General features: G+C 39.9%; 2 protein-coding genes across 5 annotated transcripts; both read left to right on the top strand.

Moving 5' to 3' along the window:
• Window positions 1-775: 775 nt before the first annotated feature.
• hyou1 (hypoxia up-regulated 1) lies at window positions 776-12257 on the top strand. 4 transcript variants are annotated; one of them, XM_055023490.1, is made up of 25 exons: window positions 776-871; window positions 958-1181; window positions 2502-2573; window positions 2739-2832; window positions 2954-3032; window positions 3124-3278; window positions 4194-4270; window positions 4359-4540; window positions 4832-4947; window positions 5032-5218; window positions 5306-5440; window positions 5665-5747; window positions 5836-5968; window positions 6069-6256; window positions 6405-6543; window positions 6753-6810; window positions 7880-7956; window positions 8048-8218; window positions 8323-8474; window positions 8553-8640; window positions 8727-8983; window positions 9504-9588; window positions 9858-10098; window positions 10179-10289; window positions 11011-12257. In XM_055023490.1, the coding sequence occupies exons 3-25, from the start codon at window positions 2507-2509 to the stop codon at window positions 11058-11060; spliced, it is 2925 nt and encodes a 974-aa protein (XP_054879465.1). In that variant the 5' UTR covers window positions 776-871; window positions 958-1181; window positions 2502-2506; the 3' UTR covers window positions 11061-12257. The 4 variants fall into 4 exon arrangements, with proteins under 4 accessions (XP_054879465.1, XP_054879466.1, XP_054879468.1 ...); XM_055023491.1 differs by having other exon boundaries at window positions 785-871; window positions 961-1181; XM_055023492.1 differs by having other exon boundaries at window positions 786-1181; window positions 11011-11074; window positions 11152-12257.
• A 1194-nt stretch (window positions 12258-13451) lies between these two features.
• Window positions 13452-15012, top strand: LOC129354013 (histone H2A). Its single transcript, XM_055023494.1, has one exon. The coding sequence runs from the start codon at window positions 14185-14187 to the stop codon at window positions 14569-14571; it is 387 nt and encodes a 128-aa protein (XP_054879469.1). The 5' UTR covers window positions 13452-14184; the 3' UTR covers window positions 14572-15012.
• The last annotated feature ends 4010 nt before the right edge of the window (window positions 15013-19022 follow it).

The following is a 19022-nucleotide window of genomic DNA, read 5'->3' as shown; positions in this document are numbered from 1 at the left end:
CATATAGGGTGTAGAGGAGGCACCACATGTACATTTTCCATGTGTTTAGTTCTCACTGCAGATGGTTTTATTTCTTGAACTCAGTAATGGGATAGTTACTGTGGTTGCTAGATGTTTTCTCCTTCCCCCTCTGCCCATATCATTCTGAAACACTGTAAATGCACTACAAACCATTAGACCTAAAAATTGACTATTGAACCATAGTTAGTCTACAGGTAAGCACAATGTTGTTCCTAACCCTGGTTGATTTAATGTGTGTGTGTATACATATATAAAAATTGTAAACATGTTTACTCTGACAGAAAGTGATATTTGCATTTTGGAGTGGGCCATTTTGAATTCATAGTCCAAACTGACAGAAATTAGGGTGATGGCATAAGGACATAATTTTCAACGTTACGTGTTTTTATAATATTTTTTATCAGATGTGATTTTTTTTTTCCAAAGTGATTTTTCTTTTAATTCTATAAGGGGAGTAAAATGAGATTCAACTGTCACTCCTTTGTGACATTATTTCATGAGAGAACATTCGGTTTGTCAAATTGTCACCTGAAAATATGGTCACTTGAACGTGGACCAATGGGGTTTAGTGAGATTATTTGTTTTTTATTTTTTTAGCTTCGCTCACGTTTCGTGGACCAATCTTTCAACAGTGCGTGGAATAAAGTAGGCGGGGCTAGACCTGTAGAAACAATGCCGGTTACAACAAAACTGCAGAATTTACGAACCGGAAATATAGACTTCTCCTTACACAATAAGGGTACAGTATTTATTTTTGTCCTTAGACGAAAGCACTGTGATATTCATTTACAAAGTCACCACGCTTCTCACAAGAGGTCACAGCTGCTACCATCTCAAAAAACGTTGCCAGGTAAAATATACCACAGAGTCATCCTACTCGCTGTGTATTTTAGGGCTAGCCGGAAACGGCGCGTCTGAATATTTTTGGCATGACAGCAGTTTTTCACCGGCTACATCTTCGGTGGATCCAATGAGGTAACGCCGCGTTCTGGGCCCGACTGCAACCAGTAAACCGGTGATAAGGGAAACTCAAATTCCCAACTGGGACAGCAGAGAGACTCCAAATCAAGGTAGTCCTTAGTGAACTAGTTTTAGAATCTCCCGCTGGAAGTGCACTGTGTGGAATCTCCTGTACATCTTCATTTGATCATCTGAAGAACGTAAGTTCCTGCTCCCCTTCCGAGTAGCTAGCTGCTCGTGCGTTTTTACTTTGCTCCTTGTTTCCGCTTCATACCGTTACTGTATTACTTGTGGAGGATGAGTTTATCTCCATACATATAGTACGACCTAAAGGTTACTTGTTCTCTGCTTCAAAGATAAACCTGACCGGTACGGTTAAACTTAACTTCACCATAAACTTGCCTTTACTTCAGCAGCACATGCATCTGCTTTCTGAAAGCCAGACTCCATGAAAAAGTCAAGTGACCATTTCTAAAAGGATGGCTTAAAAGCTTCACTCTCGTCGTGTGTGATCAGAAGTTATGTGTAGGCTATGAATTCGGATATAAAACTGAATCTCTCTGGTAAAGGGGGCACTGACATTTGACCTCATTCTCTTAGTGCGTTCATTGTTTATTGCTGAAATCCGAGGTTCAGTCAGAACACATCCTGGTGGTGTCTAACGCCACGTGTTTTTTACAGCTGTGTTCAGCTGGGTGGATGCAGGTGAACTGAGTCAAGTGCCTGATGTGATAAAAGTGATGTCATCTTACTAAAGCCATATTAGTAATATTCAAGTGACTGGACTAAATGTGATTCGAGATATAAAATCAGAACAGCAGTGTCTGTTTCTCTGAAATAAACCCGTGCATGATCCTAACATTCTGTTTACTCCTTTTGTCCTACTGGTCAAAAATGACCCACCCTAACAAAAGCCCCAAAATAAAGCACATTAATTTAATTTAAAATCCAAAATCTATTTTGCAATATTAAAACAATCTTAATTTATAAATTCAACTCAATTTAATTAACTTTTTATTATGTATTTTTGTTATACAGTACAAAAACAGGATTACACTCTTTTTTTCTTTTTACCACAAACCAAAAGAAAATGTTTATTATTGTAATTACATAAATGTGACGATCTTACTTCTGAATTAATTATGCTGAAAGGAAACAAAAAGTCAAAACTTTTTAACTTTTCAGTTCAAAATTTTTTAGTAGGAAGTGAATTATAAATGTACCTCTCGTAACACAACAAAACAAAATGTAACCTGATTTTGGTAACAATTTAACATCAGCTCTTATGTTGTCTCATAATTATGAGATTTTCAACAGAAGATGAACATCTGCTCAATATAAGGTGTCGAACATAAGATATGATAATATGCTATGCCACATTATAATTATCATGTATGCAATGTAATTCCAACTAATTTACTTTTCCAACTAACTATATTTTAGTTAGTTTTATGTTCCAAATGCAAACTAATGAAATTGTATTAGTCATTTTCAACTGGAATCTTTTTGTGTCTCTACAGCTGTCATGGGAGTAAGGATCCAGATGTTGGTTGCTCTCACCTCTCTTCTTGCCCTGTTCCCTTCTCTCACAGGTAATCATCCCTCAGCATGAAAAGAAAAAGAAAATCAATTCCTGGTAGAGTTGATGAGGATTAATCACAAAATGTGTGATTTGTCATATATGGAATTATTTGACTAAACTGTTTCACTGATTAAAGCCCTCCCAGCTGAATGAAGGCTGCTCTTTGTGTTTCCAGTGACTGTAGCTGTGATGTCAGTTGACCTTGGGAGTGAGTGGATGAAGATGGCAATAGTAAAACCTGGTGTGCCAATGGAGATTGTTCTCAACAGGTGAGTAGAAACTAATTGATTAATTTTATTCCATTATGATCAGATGTCTCTGGTGAAATATTTAGAAATGTTTGGCAGACTTTAAACATGTACTTAGCAATATGAAATCCTTCTTTCCCAGGGAGTCGAGAAGGAAAACACCCACAGTGGTCTGCCTAAAGGAAAACGAGAGATTGTTTGGAGACAGTGCATTAGGAGTGGTATGATGTTCCTTTGGGTTTCAGACAGAGTCAAGCCATCATCTCAATTACAGCATTATTGTATACTGTCCTTTGTTTGTTTATTTTTCAGTCTGTTAAAAATCCCAAAACAGTTTATAGACATCTGCAAAGCCTTCTGGGTAAGAAGCATGACAACCTGCAGGTGAAGGTCTATCAGAGATGTTTCCCTGAGCATCAGTTACAGGGTCACCCGGTGAGAGGAACAGTTTACTTCAACAGCTCCCTGTAAGTTTTCACTTCTCTGTTCTTTTCGGTATCCACACTTATCTATTCCTGCTTCTATTTAATATTGAAAATAGAAGCTTTATCAGAAGAGTTGATGGAAACCAGCAAGAGAAACAAATGTTGAGTTTCCAATCCAAGGTTCCATGCATGTTTCAAACCTTGATATAAAGTGTGGTAAAAAACTTAAAAGTGCTTTAATTTTGAATAAGTATTTCAAGAAGTTTTGTTTCCATCAGGGCCTGCTTATATGTACTTACTTTAATAAGCAGACTCATAGTTCGACATTGATGCATTAGGTTCTCTGAAATACAAAGATTGATGTGGAATGTGGCTGATTCTGAGTCTTTTTATTTTTGGTGCGATGTAATATTCTAATTTTAAATGTTGTTGTTTTTTATCAGTTTTAAGGAGAAAATGGTCATAAGTAACCAAAATGCTGTATAGTTAGAAAATTGCTATAGAGTGAATTTCCTTAAACTACTGAAATAAATTCACTTTTTAAAACATTAATACAGAACAGCCTGTTTTGTTTTAACAGACTGTTAATACAGAACAGACTGTGGTTCATTTGATAAACATGACTGAGGCATCATGTCAGGACATTATTAACAACTTTACTCCCATACGATATTTGAAGCACTTGCCTGTTTTTTTTTCTCATAAATATTTGGCATGTCTCTATATTAATTCTAAACTTGAACCTATCTGAAAAATGTGTCCTTATGTGTCAATATGCAGCAGGGGTATTTTTCACAGGGCCTGACTAAGTTATCACTTTGATTTTCTTTTCAACTTAATGTCATAAAATCAGACTCAGGATGCTGTGTAGTTGCCATGGAGACATCAGATATGTTTTTTGTTTTTTTAGTAGGGTGTGTTACTAATTTCTGTCTGGCCTGTCTCTTTTGCTGGCAGAGAAACTCATTACTCACCTGAGGAGCTGCTAGGGATGATGTTGAATTATTCACGTGGGTTGGCTCAGGACTTTGCAGGTCAGTTTGTTTGAAAAAGTTGATTGGTTGTTATCTAACACATGAGAGTAGATCAAGGACACTCTTCCTCTTTCTGTGAAATTTTCAGAACAGCCAATCAAAGACACTGTCATCACCGTACCAGCTTTTTTTAACCAGGCAGAGCGAAGGGCAGTCTTGCATGCTGCACAGATGGCAGGTCTAAAGGTTCTTCAGCTCATCAATGACAATACAGCAGTGGCCTTGAATTATGGTGTTTTCAGAAGGAAAGACATAGGCAGCACAGCCCAGGTGACTCCAGCAGAATCTGTTGGTTTATGCCAGAGTCCCCAAAGTCGGTCCTCGAGGACCGGCACCCTGCATGTTTTAGTTCTCTCCCTGATTTAACACACCTGGATCAAATGGTGGCTCGTTAGATGCCTAAGAAGAACATTGTCATTCTGTAAAGGTTGTCACTACCACCAAGAAGAGAACAAAAACATGCAGGATGCCGGCCCTCGAGGACCGACTTTGGGAACCCCTGGTTTATGCCATCTGTATGGCTCAGAGTGGAGTGGTAATGCTTTACCTGTTTCATTACAGACAGTCATGTTTTATGATATGGGCTCAGGCAGCACGACGGCCACCATAGTCTCATATCAGACGGTAAAAACTAAAGAGTCTGGTACCCAGCCACAGCTACAGATCCAGGGAGTTGGGTGAGTGCAGTGATCCCTGATGAATATGGGTGCTGATGGCTTCACTATGTAGACCAAGCTATGCTTCATGTCATCTGGCTGTAGGTTTGATCGAGGTCTGGGGGGCTTTGAGATGGACCTGCGGCTGCGGGACCACCTGGCCAAGCTGTTCAACGACCAGAAGAAGAGTCCGAAGGACGTGAGACAGAACCATCGAGCTATGGCAAAGCTCCTTAAAGAGTCGCAGAGGCTGAAGACGGTGCTGAGTGCAAATGTTGACTTCATGGCTCAGGTGAACACTCATGGGCTGTGTGAAATCGTATTACAAATGTAACTCTGCTGAGGTTTAACTGGTTATCACGGTACCCTCATTCTACAGGTGGAAGGCTTGATAGATGATATCGATTTCAAAGCAAAGGTGACCAGAGTGGAGTTTGAAGAACTGTGTTCTGATCTGTTTGAAAGGGTCCCTGGGCCAGTGCAGGAGGCCCTCACAGCAGCAGACATGAAGCTGGTCAGTATGTCCTTTGCTGCTTCCTTCATTTACATCCCACTCAGCTGCTGCTACAGGCAGCTTGATCTAACCTGTTAGCACCAATAGAAATTCTAAGCTATTTTCTGTTTGACATAAGTCAATATGCCTAAAAGATGTTTTTTACAAATTGTAAATGGTAGACACACAGTGATTAGTTTCGGCAGCTTGACAGCTGTGACTGTAAGGTGTCTTTCTGTCAACAGGAAGATATTGAGCAAGTAATTTTAGTAGGAGGTGCCACTCGTGTCCCCAAGGTTCAGGAAGTGCTGCTCAAAGCTGTAGGGAAGTAAGTATAACAAAGTTTCTGTGATTTCCTGAAGTTCTCTGCTTCTGTGGAGGTTTCATTAGAAGGACTGAGTGTGTCTGTGTTACAGAATGGAGCTGGGGAAAAACATCAATGCAGACGAGGCGGCGGCAATGGGAGCTGTGTACCAGGCAGCTGCTCTCAGTAAAGCCTTCAAGGTCAAACCCTTCCTGGTCCGAGATGCAGCCATCTACCCCATTCAGGTCAGAGCTGCTCTGACAGGGGTTCAACCTCGGCTTAGAGACTTTATATTCAGACAGCAGACTTTATCAAAATAGTCCCTGTATACTTTTACTGCTTCAGGTGGAGTTCAACCGGGAGGTGGAGGAAGAGGAGGGAATCAAAACCCTGAAACACAACAAGCGCATCCTGTTCCAGAGGATGGCGCCCTACCCGCAGCGGAAAGTTATAACCTTCAATCGCTATACTGATGATTTCGCCTTCAATATCAACTATGGAGACCTCAGCTTTCTAAGTCAGGGGGACCTCAGGTTTGCTTCAACAACTTCTGCTCTTGGAACCTCCAAAACTTCAAAATAATTTTTTTTTCTCATCATGTAGTTTGAGATATGTTCATTCTTCTGCTTTATTCCTTTGGGGTTAATATTAGCTATTTCTCGTCATGGTTGTGTTTGGCAGTCTGTTCGGCTCTCTGAACCTGACGACGGTCAAGCTGTCTGGAGTAGGCCAAAGCTTTCAGAAGCACGGCGATGCAGAGTCCAAGGGGATCAAAGCTCATTTCAACATGGATGAAAGTGGAGTTCTGCTGCTGGACCGGGTGAGGTCCTCCACAGTCACCAGTCTAAGCTCCAATCGGAAGCATCCTTTTAGTCAACTTTGTGCATTTACAGGCAATAATTCTGTAGGGCTTTTCAACTTCCTGGTTGGAAGCAGTGTTTTTTTTCCCCTCATTGTTCTTCAGTTGTGAAAGGTGAGGAGAAGGTCTCATTCAATTCATTAAAATAAATTTTAATATTCCTTCTGCAGGTGGAGTCGGTCTTTGAGACAATTGTGGAAGAGAAGGAAGAGGAATCTACTTTGACTAGTAAGCAGTGCTGCTGCAGCAGCAACAGACATGAAGCACTGGAACGGCATCAGAAACGCACAACACTGTGAAGTCACAAACATGCAGATATTGAACATTTTTTGATTGACATTGTTTCTTTCAACAGAAACGCATGATTATTATAAAAGTTAATTTAACCAGTAATTTGTCGGTTTAACCAATAATCTGTATTCCACCCATGGTTGGTTGACTGAGAAAACATTAAGACAATCCAGCCTTGCATTAGATGTTAATCTTTGAACTAGGGCTGAACGATATGGCTAAAAAAATTATCATGATATAAGCATTTCATATCGGTCATTAATAGTTATTGTCTATCAATAACTATTAATGTTTTTTGTTTTAAATATCTAAAATATTGCCAAACTGGTGGTGTGACCTTTCCCGTTTTAGCCATGGTTTACTCTTATGTTTTTTTTTTGTTGTTTTTTTTTTATTATTATTATTATTTAAGCCGTTATGAGGCACAGTGGCAAAAACTGAAACTGCTGATGCTTCTCAAGTTACTCAGTAAGTTGTTGTCAGGTTAACCTAAAGTGAGTGAGTGAGTTAGTTGATGCCACCAGCTTTACTTAGCTGATGCCTTGAGAGAAGCTAAAGCAGGGGTGTCAACATCCAGTCCTCAAGGGCCGCTGTCCTGCAGGTTTTAGATGTGGCACAGGTACAAAACACTGGAATGAAATGGATTAATTACCTCCTCCTTGTTCTCCAGAGCCTTGCTAATGACCTATTATTTTATTCAGGTGTGGTGCAGCAGAGGCACATCTAAAAGTTGCAGGACACCGGCCCTCGAGGACTGCAGTTTGACACCCCTGAGCTAAAGCCTTTCCTCTGTCTACATCCCCAGAACTCTGTATTATTCTGGATTGCATATATCTTATAAATAACAATATCCAGCCCTACTGTGAACATTATGAGAACTGTTCCAGAGTGAGCTGAAGTCCTACTGTTAGGTTCATTATCAACTAAATCACATGTACAAACTGAACTGCTATCATCATGATGACAAATGACTTCTAATTAAAACTAAAGTTTTGCTTTTTGTCAGAACTAGGCAATACCATTTCCACGCTGTTTGGAGGAGGGTCCTCTGAGCCAACTCCAAATGTAACCGAACCCGTCCAGGTAAGTGTCCCTCAGTGATTTGGTCAATCCAAGGCAACAAACATCATAATGTGAGGTCTGGGGATGAACATGAGCATCTGTCTCTCATCAGGACGTTCCTCCTGAGGAAGAGGAAGTTCCTCCTGAGTCTAGGAAGGAGATCAATGAGGCCCAGAACAATGAGGACAAGGACAATGAAACAAAAAACGATTCAGGGAAAAGTCCAACGGAAGAGAAAAACGAGGAGAAATCAGAGGACACAGCCAGTAAAACAGAGACTCTGGTAAAATGAGTCACTTTTCACAGTCTTAACCAATTACCTGTGACCTCATATTTTTTTGGATGTCTGCAACAGCTGTTATAAAAACTTTTGTCGTCATTCAACAGGAAAAAGGTGACCAGAAATCAGAAAATGTCGAGATGGAGAAAAAGACAAAACCTCAGAAAAGAACAAAGATATCCGAAGATGTTCCCATGGAACTTATCATCAATGATATTATGGATCCCACCGCTGAGGACCTCATTTCCTCAAAAAAGAAGTAAGTGTTAAACTACTTATTCCTACGTTGCAATATTGTGGGTGCAATCAGAGAAGGCAAAGTTTTGGCTCTCTCCAGGCTTCAGGACTTGACAGACAGAGATCTAGCAAAGCAGGAAAGGGAGAAGATCCTGAACAGTCTGGAAGCATTTATCTTTGAGACACAGGTTAGTGACTCCAGCTCAATGCCGGCTGTCGCTGAAGCTTTTCTCCTTTCTGAACCAGAGCTTAGTGTGCCACCTGATGTCTGCAGGACAAGCTTTATCAGGAGGACCACCAGCAGGTGGCGACAAAGGAGGAGCAGGAGCAGATTTTGAGCAAGCTGAAGGAGACTTCTGACTGGTTAGACGAGGAGGGCTATGGTGCCACCACCAGGCAGCTGAAGGAGAAACTGTCTCAGCTCAAAGGGTTGTGTAAGGACATGTTCTTCAGGGTGGCGGAACGAAGGAAGTGGCCGGAACTGCTGACAGACCTCGACAACACACTCAACACATCCAATTTCTTCCTCAGGTCAGTCCAACACCACTAACCGTGCCAGTCACTGTGGGTGCAATGTAACCCATAGCAATTGTAGAAGATAGAAAAACTATTTGAAACCAGTTTAGCAGAGGCCCAAAATGCTTGAGTTTAGTTCACTGTGAATCTATCCGCTTTATGATGTTAATGTCACAGACAAACATGAACCTCATGGAGTGAAATCTCCAGACCTCAAGCTTGCAGAGAACTTGTCTCTGAAGGCAAAGCCCAGAAATGTTGGAAAATTGTAGAAAGTACTTTGCTCATCCTTTGCTGGAATACTTTTTAGTGGTTGCGGTGCTTATACACTTGAAAACTAAATATTCAAGCATTTTTCACTTCTCTCAGTAAAAAGACTAGAGCTTGTCAATTTTGAAACGGCTATTTTCCTCACATGTGCCTTGTTCTCAATGCATCCGTCTCTACAGAAATACATACTTGCTTAAAGCACTATTTTGAACTCAGCTGTGTGAAAACATTTCTGTGGTTTTTGATTGACGTCTCTGCTTTACAGGGGGGCCAAACTGATTCCAGGGGATGACCAAATATTTACAGAAGTTGAGCTAAATATGTTGGAAAAAGTTATCAATGAAACTACGGTAGGTGGTTCATGTCAGTCTGTGTTGTTATTGTGACAGATTGAAGGCGTTGTGCTGCTGATCATCAAGAATTCTCCAGTTTCTACAGTTTTCTCTGCTGGTTTATTTCTGGAAAAGGCCACATCAATTTGAACTGTCTTACCCCACTGCGGGTTTCATCTCTTTTTGTTGTTCTATGTATTCTATTATTGTCTTAGTTGCAAAGCTAAAATATGTGTTCTATTTAGTTCTGGTAAACTGACCTTCATGTTGGTATTTTTGTGCTGCAGGTTTGGAAAAACGAAACGGTGGCAGTGCAGGAGAAGCGATCTCCGCATGAACGGCCAGTCCTGCTGTCCAGAGACATCGAGTCTAAGCTGCTTCTGCTGCAGCGGGAAATGAATTACTTGCTGAACAAAGCCAAGTTCGCAAAGCCAAAGCCTAAACCTAAAGCCAAGAATGAAACAAGCACCGATGCAGGCTACAAAGTCAATGCCACAACAGAAGACGAAAGCAAGAACCTAAAGACTGGTGGGTTTTTAGCTGAGCAGGTCCCACTATTAGTTGTACTTATTGTGTGGTAGACTTTATAGAATGATTTTATCTCACAGCAGAAAGCTTAGAAGAACAGGAGCCAGGTGAATCTCCCCCTACTGAAGAGAGCACTTCACATACAGCTACTGATAGCCAATCACAACCCACAGAAGAGAGCCTGAGCAAAGGTTAGTCTATCGCAATTACCTTGGTTATCCAAAATAACCAAGGTAACATGGAAATGCAAAGTAAAATTTACCGGATCACAAAATAATAGAAACTTTTTGTTTATTGAACGTTTTTCTGAGCATGTGGCCAAATGTACTTTTTAGGTGTTCCTCAACTTTTAAGAAAATTACATTAAGAATTTTGAAACATGACATTTTCAAGACTAGGACATGGGTCTGCAACTTTTAGAAAGAGACATTTTTGTCCAACCTCATTAAAACCAGTTTAGAGGCACAAATGCTATGACTTACTGAAAAGCAGAAAACTTGTTTTACAAAAATATCAGAATATAGAAAAATTATTTTCAAATGGCTACAAATTTTTTATTATTATTGTCATTATTTATAGGTTTAAAATAAAGATTAGGGATTCTGGAAAAATGATTTTTCTCTAATCTTTTAATCATTTTGTATAAAACTAAAATAGTTGCTTGTGACAGCAGGGGGCACATTTGAGTAAGTTCTTGATTAAAGTCAAGCATTTGCCACTGGATTGTGTACAGCAGTACTTTCTCCAGTCAGCAACAGCAGTAAGTAGTTGGTCTTGAGGGGCCTCTAAAATCAGAATTGCCATCTAACCAGCTGAGATAACTGACTGCTCTGAGTGAAAATAAGTAAATATAAAGAGCAGCGTTCCTCGAAAGCCAGGCCTAACTCTCTCCTCCTGTTTGTTCCTGTTTAGAGTCTGCAGAGAGTGCTGCGCATGGAAACCATGTTGAAGATGAATTATAACAACTGGACCTGAGGCAGGAAAAGAAAATCGCTATTTATTGACACATTTTCAACTTTGTTTGCCTTTTTTAATTTTCCCTTTTTTTTATAGCCCTGTTTGTTCAGTTGCTGGGCGGAAGGAATATAGACTGGAGAATATTCCTTCCGCTTCTTCCCTCCCTACCACTTTGTCCCTTCATACCTTCTGGTCTCTTTGGAGTTTGTGAACATTGGACATTTTAAAGAAGTAGGTTATGAATAAATACAGCCTCAGAGACCACTGGTGCCCTGAAATACTGCACAAAATATGTCAAGCTTAAAGTCTTGGTCTCTGTTTTTCAAAACTGTTAGATATGTAAATAATTTTGAAATGTTTGAATAATTTGACCTTGGCTGACCAGTTGGTCTGGAATGGTTTAAAATTCCTCCGGCTTCATCCACAGCAGCTGTTGTGAAGAGACTAGAGACTGGCACTTAATAAAATAACCTTTTCATTTTGTTTTATTTGGCAAAAAATTTAAAATGGAAAAGCTCTAGAGTTATATTTGCAAAAAAAAATGAACAGAGATGAAGCAATCTTTATATACAAGTATATCAGCAGTAATTACCATGTTTGTTATTATAAATGATATTTGCAGAGACCAGCTTGAATGAACAGGGCAAGTTTTAATGCATCAACAAACTGGAATACTTGAAGCAACATCTCCAGACGTCCAGCAGCATTTTCACTGAATCATTTGAATATTGGAGATATTGCTGCCTAGTGGACTCTACATTAGCAGAGCTCGGTCGGTGTGCTAGCATTCGTTTTTTTGGTTCTAGTTACCAGCACAGATGCGATTGAGCTTTATTAAAAGAAAAATATTTGACCAGGCGTGGTCTGTCACGTAGCTATGAAACTATAAGTATTGCAAATGATTAGTCCAGTCACTAGGTCTGCTCATCAGTCAGTCTTTCTCTTACTTAAAGGCAATGGTAAATATATGTGTGAAGTGTCATTGGTTTTCACTGTTATACACCTAGAGTGGGGTTTTTTGTTGTTTTCATTTCTCTTTAAACTTGTTCTTGTGCTAAATTGGAGCTGTTGCCAGTTGTCTCATGAACTGAAAAGATCAATCTCTGTACTGTAAAACTGGTTCTGTCTAAGTCTGGTCAGAGAAAGAAGAGATTCTCATATAGAACCCACTAACCAATAAAATTTGAGTTTTACGTTTAAAATTCTGGAGTTAGTGTCAGTTGTAGGCTAATCAAAACACTGATGTAACATCAGGCCCCTCCTGTAATGTTGAGAATTTGACTGATGTGTCACATTGAGTTTCTACAGTCCCATTTTTCACTTCATAGCTGTAGATTCATTTGGACTCACTGTTGGTGCACAATAGAAATAATGGGATCTGTTAAGATAAAATGTCTCAGCAAGAAGTGAAAAAATGATTAAAAGTAGGTTGAAACAGTTGTTAGAAATGATGATGTGGCAAACTAAATAATTCAACCGGCTGTAGTTTTATAGTACCTGGTTGGTGTTGGTCTGTCTTTACCACTTTAGTTCAAGAAACACACTTGTGATGCAGATTGTTACCACATTGGCTTAACCAGAACAGCCTTGAGGGGAGAGGGGCCTTTAGGTTTAATTTGTGATTCTTTGAAGGGAATAACTAAATGCAGTAAAAAGAGATGAAATATTTGTTTCTAAACCACAAATTTATTATTTTTTTTTTTTAGTATGAACTCATTTTTGATTTTACTTTGGAGTGACTGTAAAAGTTGAACGTGTCCCTGAGTTCATTGCAACATCTGATTAGATTCAGTTCTAAGATATTTTTAAAAGCCTAGCAACTTTCTAATGCCATCTGTGGTGTAGGTAGTCAACACAGCTGTACCTATGCTATATTTTGGGAGGGAACATATCGGATTTATTGCATGATGAATTACTTCCTTAGACCATCTCATTTCTTAGTTGGGAAATACAACTATATTTTTAAATGTACCTTTTAAATATCGGAAATTTTTTTATTAGGACAACCTTATGGAAGAGTGTTCTGTTTATTGGCACATACACACCTACCTCCATCACTGCTTTTTTTTTTTTTTCTTCCCCCCAACTGGCAATATCCTTCATGAAAAAAATAAATGACAGATTTCAAGGGAAAAGGAAGTGGTATGGATTGCTTGAAAGTTTTCCTGAAGCTCCATATTTTTAAACATGTAGTTCTGCTAATGGTATTTTATAGAAGAGTAGGTTGACATCTAAATCATGCAGCAAAAGCCCTGAGATCAGTTCAGCCACATGGGATCCTAACCGCCCTTCGCACCGAGCCGTATGGCTTTGCACATGACGCAAACAAATAAATGGAACATTCAGACATTCTGATGGTAAAATAGTATTTAGCAGGTTGAAATGTTTTCTGGATATTTCAAATTCTTGGAGGATCAGCAAAGACTGTGGAGCTGGGAGTTCAGTAATAGTGCTGAAAATCCAGATAAAGTTAATAATGTAATGAACAGATTTGACCTTCCAGTTCACATCTGTCTGCAAGTCACTAGAAATTATTTATACTTCATGGTTGCCATGGCACAGTAAGACCAGATAAAGTGCTGAATGTCTGCAACAGCTGTTATAACAACAGATTAGCTGTTAGCACAGATGCTATTAGCACAGATGGAGCTGTCTGAGAATCCAGCCAAAATCATTTGATCATTCAATTCTAGGTTCCTGGAGCTGGGCTCCAGAAGAGGACAGTTTTAAATATTTAAATGTAGAATTGAAGAAAAAAGCTGTTTTAGTCTAGGTAGCTACTGTGATCTACTAGTTATAACTGTGGAGTGAATTGATACTGTCGACTCGATGAGATTTATCTTTAAAAGATCTTGGTAAGGCACTTATTTTTTTTAGGGTTAGTTTAGAAGTAAACCATGTGAATACTACAGCTCCTCGCTCACAAGACCGCCTTGTGTTCCTCTCCCAATATGGCGGAGGGGTTAACGTATTGCTTCAACGGATTTGGGAGGATTTGCAACGTATTGCTGCGTCTCACTGATACGTGAGGAACATCGGGACAGGAGCCATCATCGGTCACCAAGCTTCGCCACATAAAGGTTGAGGCGTTGCCCCGCACCGCTCTGGGATAAATCACCATCTGTAGCCATGTCTGGCAGAGGGAAGACCGGAGGCAAAGCCAGGGCCAAGGCCAAGTCTCGTTCCTCTCGAGCCGGACTCCAGTTCCCGGTTGGTCGAGTCCACAGACTTCTGCGCAAAGGGAACTACGCGGAGCGCGTTGGCGCCGGAGCCCCGGTGTATCTGGCGGCGGTGCTGGAGTATTTGACCGCCGAGATCCTGGAGCTGGCAGGCAACGCGGCGAGGGACAACAAGAAGACCCGGATCATCCCCCGCCACCTGCAGCTTGCCGTGCGCAACGACGAGGAGCTCAACAAACTGCTGGGAGGTGTGACCATCGCTCAAGGGGGGGTCCTGCCCAACATCCAGGCTGTCCTCCTCCCGAAAAAAACCGAGAAACCGGTCAAGAGCAAGTGACCGATTTCTCGGTCTCGATGTACTGGAGCTACCGCTTTTATATAACTGTCTTTCGAATTAGAGGCGACGCTTCGGTTTCTGCTGTTTTCTCTAATAAACTGCTTCTTGCTTGAGATGCTGTGGAACAAACCTTTCTTTTTAAGCAGTCTTGAACGGTGATTTTGAACAGCTCTGATGTAAGCTCATTTTGGATGTCTTGTTTATTTGTGGTGCTTTCATTAAAAAGTGTTTGAACTAATTTTTTATTCTATTTATTTTTTTTGGCTGTTTTTGTCTTACGGCTATTTACAGATTGAGGCCGCAGACTCCCATAAATCCATACGCAGTGTTCGCTCCCTTTTTTCCACCCTGACACATTTCCAGAAGCCTTGTCAGTTCTGCCATTTCATCTGTATGCCTCTCAGCTTCTGTTTCAAAATAAAAACATAAATACCAACTGTATCATGCTCACCAATTTTGTTTATGTATTTCAATTGTTCTTTAAAAACAATTATAAGGTATTTGGTTGTTCTAAAGTAGCAGACCAATATAAATACACGGAGATCGAAGAATGTCACTGCAAATATACTTGTCTAAACATTTTATAGTTAGCATAGCTGTTTTATGAAGTTCACACATCACCATAATTTACAATAATAAACAGTAAAATCTGACTACTTCCTGGTGTATAGTGCCATTAAACACATTTACATGAAGGTTTTACCCTTTTGTCTCCAAATCCAGCCAGCCCATTTGTCACTGCAGGGTTGCGGGGAGGCTGCTGGTACATCTCCATCAGAAACTGAAACAACTGGCTGACAACCCAAGGGACAATGGTGAAATTTGATGTTTCTGATTTAGCATTATTATAATACCTGTATATTACTGTAAATTAAATTACAGCAAATTAACGGTAGAAGTAAATGTTAGGCAAGACATTTATTATTACAGTTCATGGTATGGCCTGTCTGCTTGCTCTGTTTCCCTCCTCACCAGTTCTTTTGATTTTTATTGGCGGATGGCAACCAACTTAAGGTGCATTTACTGCCACCTAACAGAGTGGAGTGTGGTCATTAATGATCTCAGAGGGAATAAATTAATACACACCTCAATGGTATGCACAAATGTACAAATTCACATCCATACACACTCGTATATGAATGTGTGTGTATAAGCATATGCATACACACATACATACATACTTTAAATACAATTAAACAACCCAGTGTTTTTTAAAAATCTAATTGATTCCTAACAGAATTTGATTTATTTCTTAAAAGATTTATCATAGAAAATCCTTTTTTCTTTCTATTTAGCATTGACTTTAAGTGCTGACGTTCCTTTGAATACTTATTACATTCTAATAAAACATGTTCCACTGTTTCCATTTGATTACAATAATTACAAATCCCTGTTTTATGTTTCCCTATTCTAAAAAGAGAACTATTAAGTCCAGTATGACTAATTCTAAGTTGAGATATTTCTTCTTTCCCCCTTCCATTCATGCAACTATTACCACCCACAGTCTTTTGAATTTTATATAAATCTCTATCAGTCATGATTATCCCATTATTCCTACCAACCCTTAAGGATTTTACTTTGAATAATAGATTACCCCTCACTTTTGCTTGCCCTGGTAGAATGCTGTTGACTGCTCAAGGAGGAACAGCTCATCCTGCTCTCTTTTGTCCTTACTGATAAATCTGCCTGTGGATTATTTTTAAAGTGACAGTTTTTATAGTTATATTTACATTATTGATATCTTAACTGGATGAGCTGCACCGAGCAGCTCACCCTGGAACGCTCTGGGTGCCAAGCCGAAACGGGAATCTCGCACTGCGGATTCGATGAGACGACTATCAGGTAGAACCGTCCAGGTGGACGAATCAGCGTGGCCGGCTCTGAGCCGAAACCCACCTTCAACTTCAACACCTGCTCCGCCAAAGAAAGACAAACAAGCAGCTGCAACCAAAACGCCTCCACCGACCCCGCTGACCCCGCTGACCCCGCTGACCCAGCTCCCAGGGACAAAGCAACCAGCAAGAGCCTCAAAACATTCTGACTCTGTGGGAATCCCACTGAAAAACTGATTTTCTGCACTCCAGCCTGAGCCTCTGAGTGAAACTTTGCCTTCAAACATCAACAATGAGGCAAGACCAACACATCCATCCCCCAAAGCTCCAAAGGACAAAGTGACCACCAGGAAAACAAAAGGCGTCCCAAAAGTGCTTATTGTTGGACATGAGTCAGTAAAGGGAATCAGTGATGTTTGCAATCCAAGGAAAACAAGAGTGATGTATTTTCCTGGTGACACTGTATTTGATTTAACCAACAAACTGCTTTCTCTAACCACTGATCAGCCAGATATTAAGACTTTAGTTGTGCATGTTGGAGCCAACAATCTGGCAAAGCAAAAGTCTGAGATTCTGAAAAAGGACTTTAATATTCTTCTGAACACTATGGGAAAATTAAAAATGAAGTTATTTCTCAGTGGTCCATTCCATCACCTCAATAGGGAGACGAAAAACACTCCAGGCTGCTCACGATCAACAAATGGCTGATTAAAAGCTGCTCTACCAGTTCAGTGACCTTCATGATAACCTCTGGATCTATTGGCAGCGCTTTCTCCTTTTTGGAAGAGGAGGATGCAATCTTAATAAACATGGGATAAAGCTACTCACTGCAAACCTTTTTTGTTTTATCAACAAGGACAGCAACAGGATCATCGCGTCAGAAGAACAGGCTCACGGATGTCTGACTAGGATGGAGCCCGCCGCATATCAGGAGGATAATATTCCAAAACAAGCTGATAAATCGACTGGAGATGGAGCGACTGCTTCCCTTGCTCCTCCCCCCTCCCTCTCTGCTCCTCCAATCATTCACAGGATTCATTAGATACCAATGAAGAAATCTCTTCTAGACCAGAGTTTCTTAAATTTACAGATGGAATGAATCAACAGGTTCGCCTCGGTACGTCTCTTCTTAGCGCTCAGTAGCAGACCTCACTACATTTAAGCCGCCTGCTCCTGACTTTCCAGAGGATCCATCACTTTGCATTTCTGAGGTCTGAGGCCGGGGACCAGATATTATTTTTATACCTGTCTCCATCCAGAATGTGTCTGGCCCCCGGGTTCTGCAGAACAGGACATTACCTGTCCAGATCACTTCAAGAAAATTTACAAAAACCAGAAATATGAAACACAGCGGTCCTAATTTACAATATGAAACAAAAGAGTGCCTAAAGGAAAGAATACAAGTCACAAGTAGTTCTTTTAAATACCGGATCACTCTGTGCTAAAGCTCTATTGATTAATGATTTCATCACTGAGTATAATGTTGATGTCTCTGACAGAAACATGGTTGAATGACGATAATGACCAAATTGTACTAATTGAATCAGCGCCTCCTAACTAAGTTTTTTTAAGTGAGAATAGAAAACATAAAAAGAAGGAGGCGTGGCTTCAATATTTAAGAAAACCATAAATTGTAGTAAAATGTCTTTGGGTCATTTCACCTCTTTTGAGTATCTTGGAATTCAGGTTAAAGGCTACTGTTGGAGAAATTGTGATATTATTAGTCAATATTTGTTATTCTCATATAATCTTACAGTAGTATCTTCTTTTATGCTTTTATTGTTTAAGCTCCTTATAGGATTAAGAATGTTTCTATATTGTTGATTTGCTCTGATTCCTTTCTTAGAAGGCCTCACTGATGGAAAGCAGAGACAATGTTTTCCTGAAGGGTTATCTCTTGACCAGGAGCTCTGCTTCGTTGAGTTGCTGGATTGCAATAAAACTGTCACTGTGAAGATTCACTACATATTCTGCTAGACTTTGTGTCTGGAACGAGATTACCTAGTGCAAGATAATTTGTGTATTAGTTAGTAAATGACAACTGACGCAGTAGCTATGTGATGAGTTGGTTTCCGCTCCCTTTAGAGTTACAGCGTCCTTGTGATTAGGGATCCTGAAACAATAAAAGGAGAGGAGCCGACAAATATGCTTCAGAGCAGTAGGAGATTGTAACTAAACAAAACATGGGTTAAAGCTGGACCATCAAGAGACCGTTCTGTTTCACATCCTTCTTAAATTCTCATACATGTTTATAATTGTTATGTTGTGAAATATACCTTGCTCATTTTTAACTTAAAAACTTTGTCTGTAAAAACAGAAGTCTGTCTTCAGATGTCATCTAGACCATGGACAGAATTTGTTGGCAGTGATACTGAGGTGAGACGTTATGATGGGACACTTGTGGTTCTTCAGAGCTACAAGACTGCTTATTTCCAACCATTTCTGCTTTAAATGTTAATAATCAACACTGCAGGTAGGCTGTTGTCCTTTACCTGAATTTTGTTGTTAAAGTAATGACACATTATTTTTCTTCCCCCTTTTTGAATTTTCTCGTAAAAACCACAGGGATTGCCGAAAAAAGGACTGTCCAACAACTGTGGAATGTTTGTAGTGATGGTA

This window comes from Poeciliopsis prolifica, unplaced genomic scaffold, assembly GCF_027474105.1.
Source record: "Poeciliopsis prolifica strain line A6 unplaced genomic scaffold, Auburn_PproV2 SCAFFOLD101, whole genome shotgun sequence".
In the NCBI taxonomy this organism is placed as follows: domain Eukaryota; kingdom Metazoa; phylum Chordata; class Actinopteri; order Cyprinodontiformes; family Poeciliidae; genus Poeciliopsis; species Poeciliopsis prolifica.
Note: the sequence above shows the minus strand (reverse complement) of the source record. Positions and strands in the feature narration are given on the sequence as shown.

What these genes read in the sequence shown, in the direction of transcription:
- hyou1 (XM_055023490.1), top strand. Translation starts at nt 2,507, where the DNA reads ATGGGAGTAAGGATCCAGATGTTGGTTGCTCTCACCTCTCTTCTTGCC. An exon ending in CTGCTCAAAGCTGTAGGGAA is followed by an intron (nt 5,748 to 5,835) that starts GTAAGTATAACA and finishes TCTGTGTTACAG; the next exon opens with AATGGAGCTGGGGAAAAACA. An exon ending in ATGTAACCGAACCCGTCCAG is followed by an intron (nt 7,957 to 8,047) that starts GTAAGTGTCCCT and finishes GTCTCTCATCAG; the next exon opens with GACGTTCCTCCTGAGGAAGA.
- LOC129354013 (XM_055023494.1), top strand. Translation starts at nt 14,185, where the DNA reads ATGTCTGGCAGAGGGAAGACCGGAGGCAAAGCCAGGGCCAAGGCCAAG.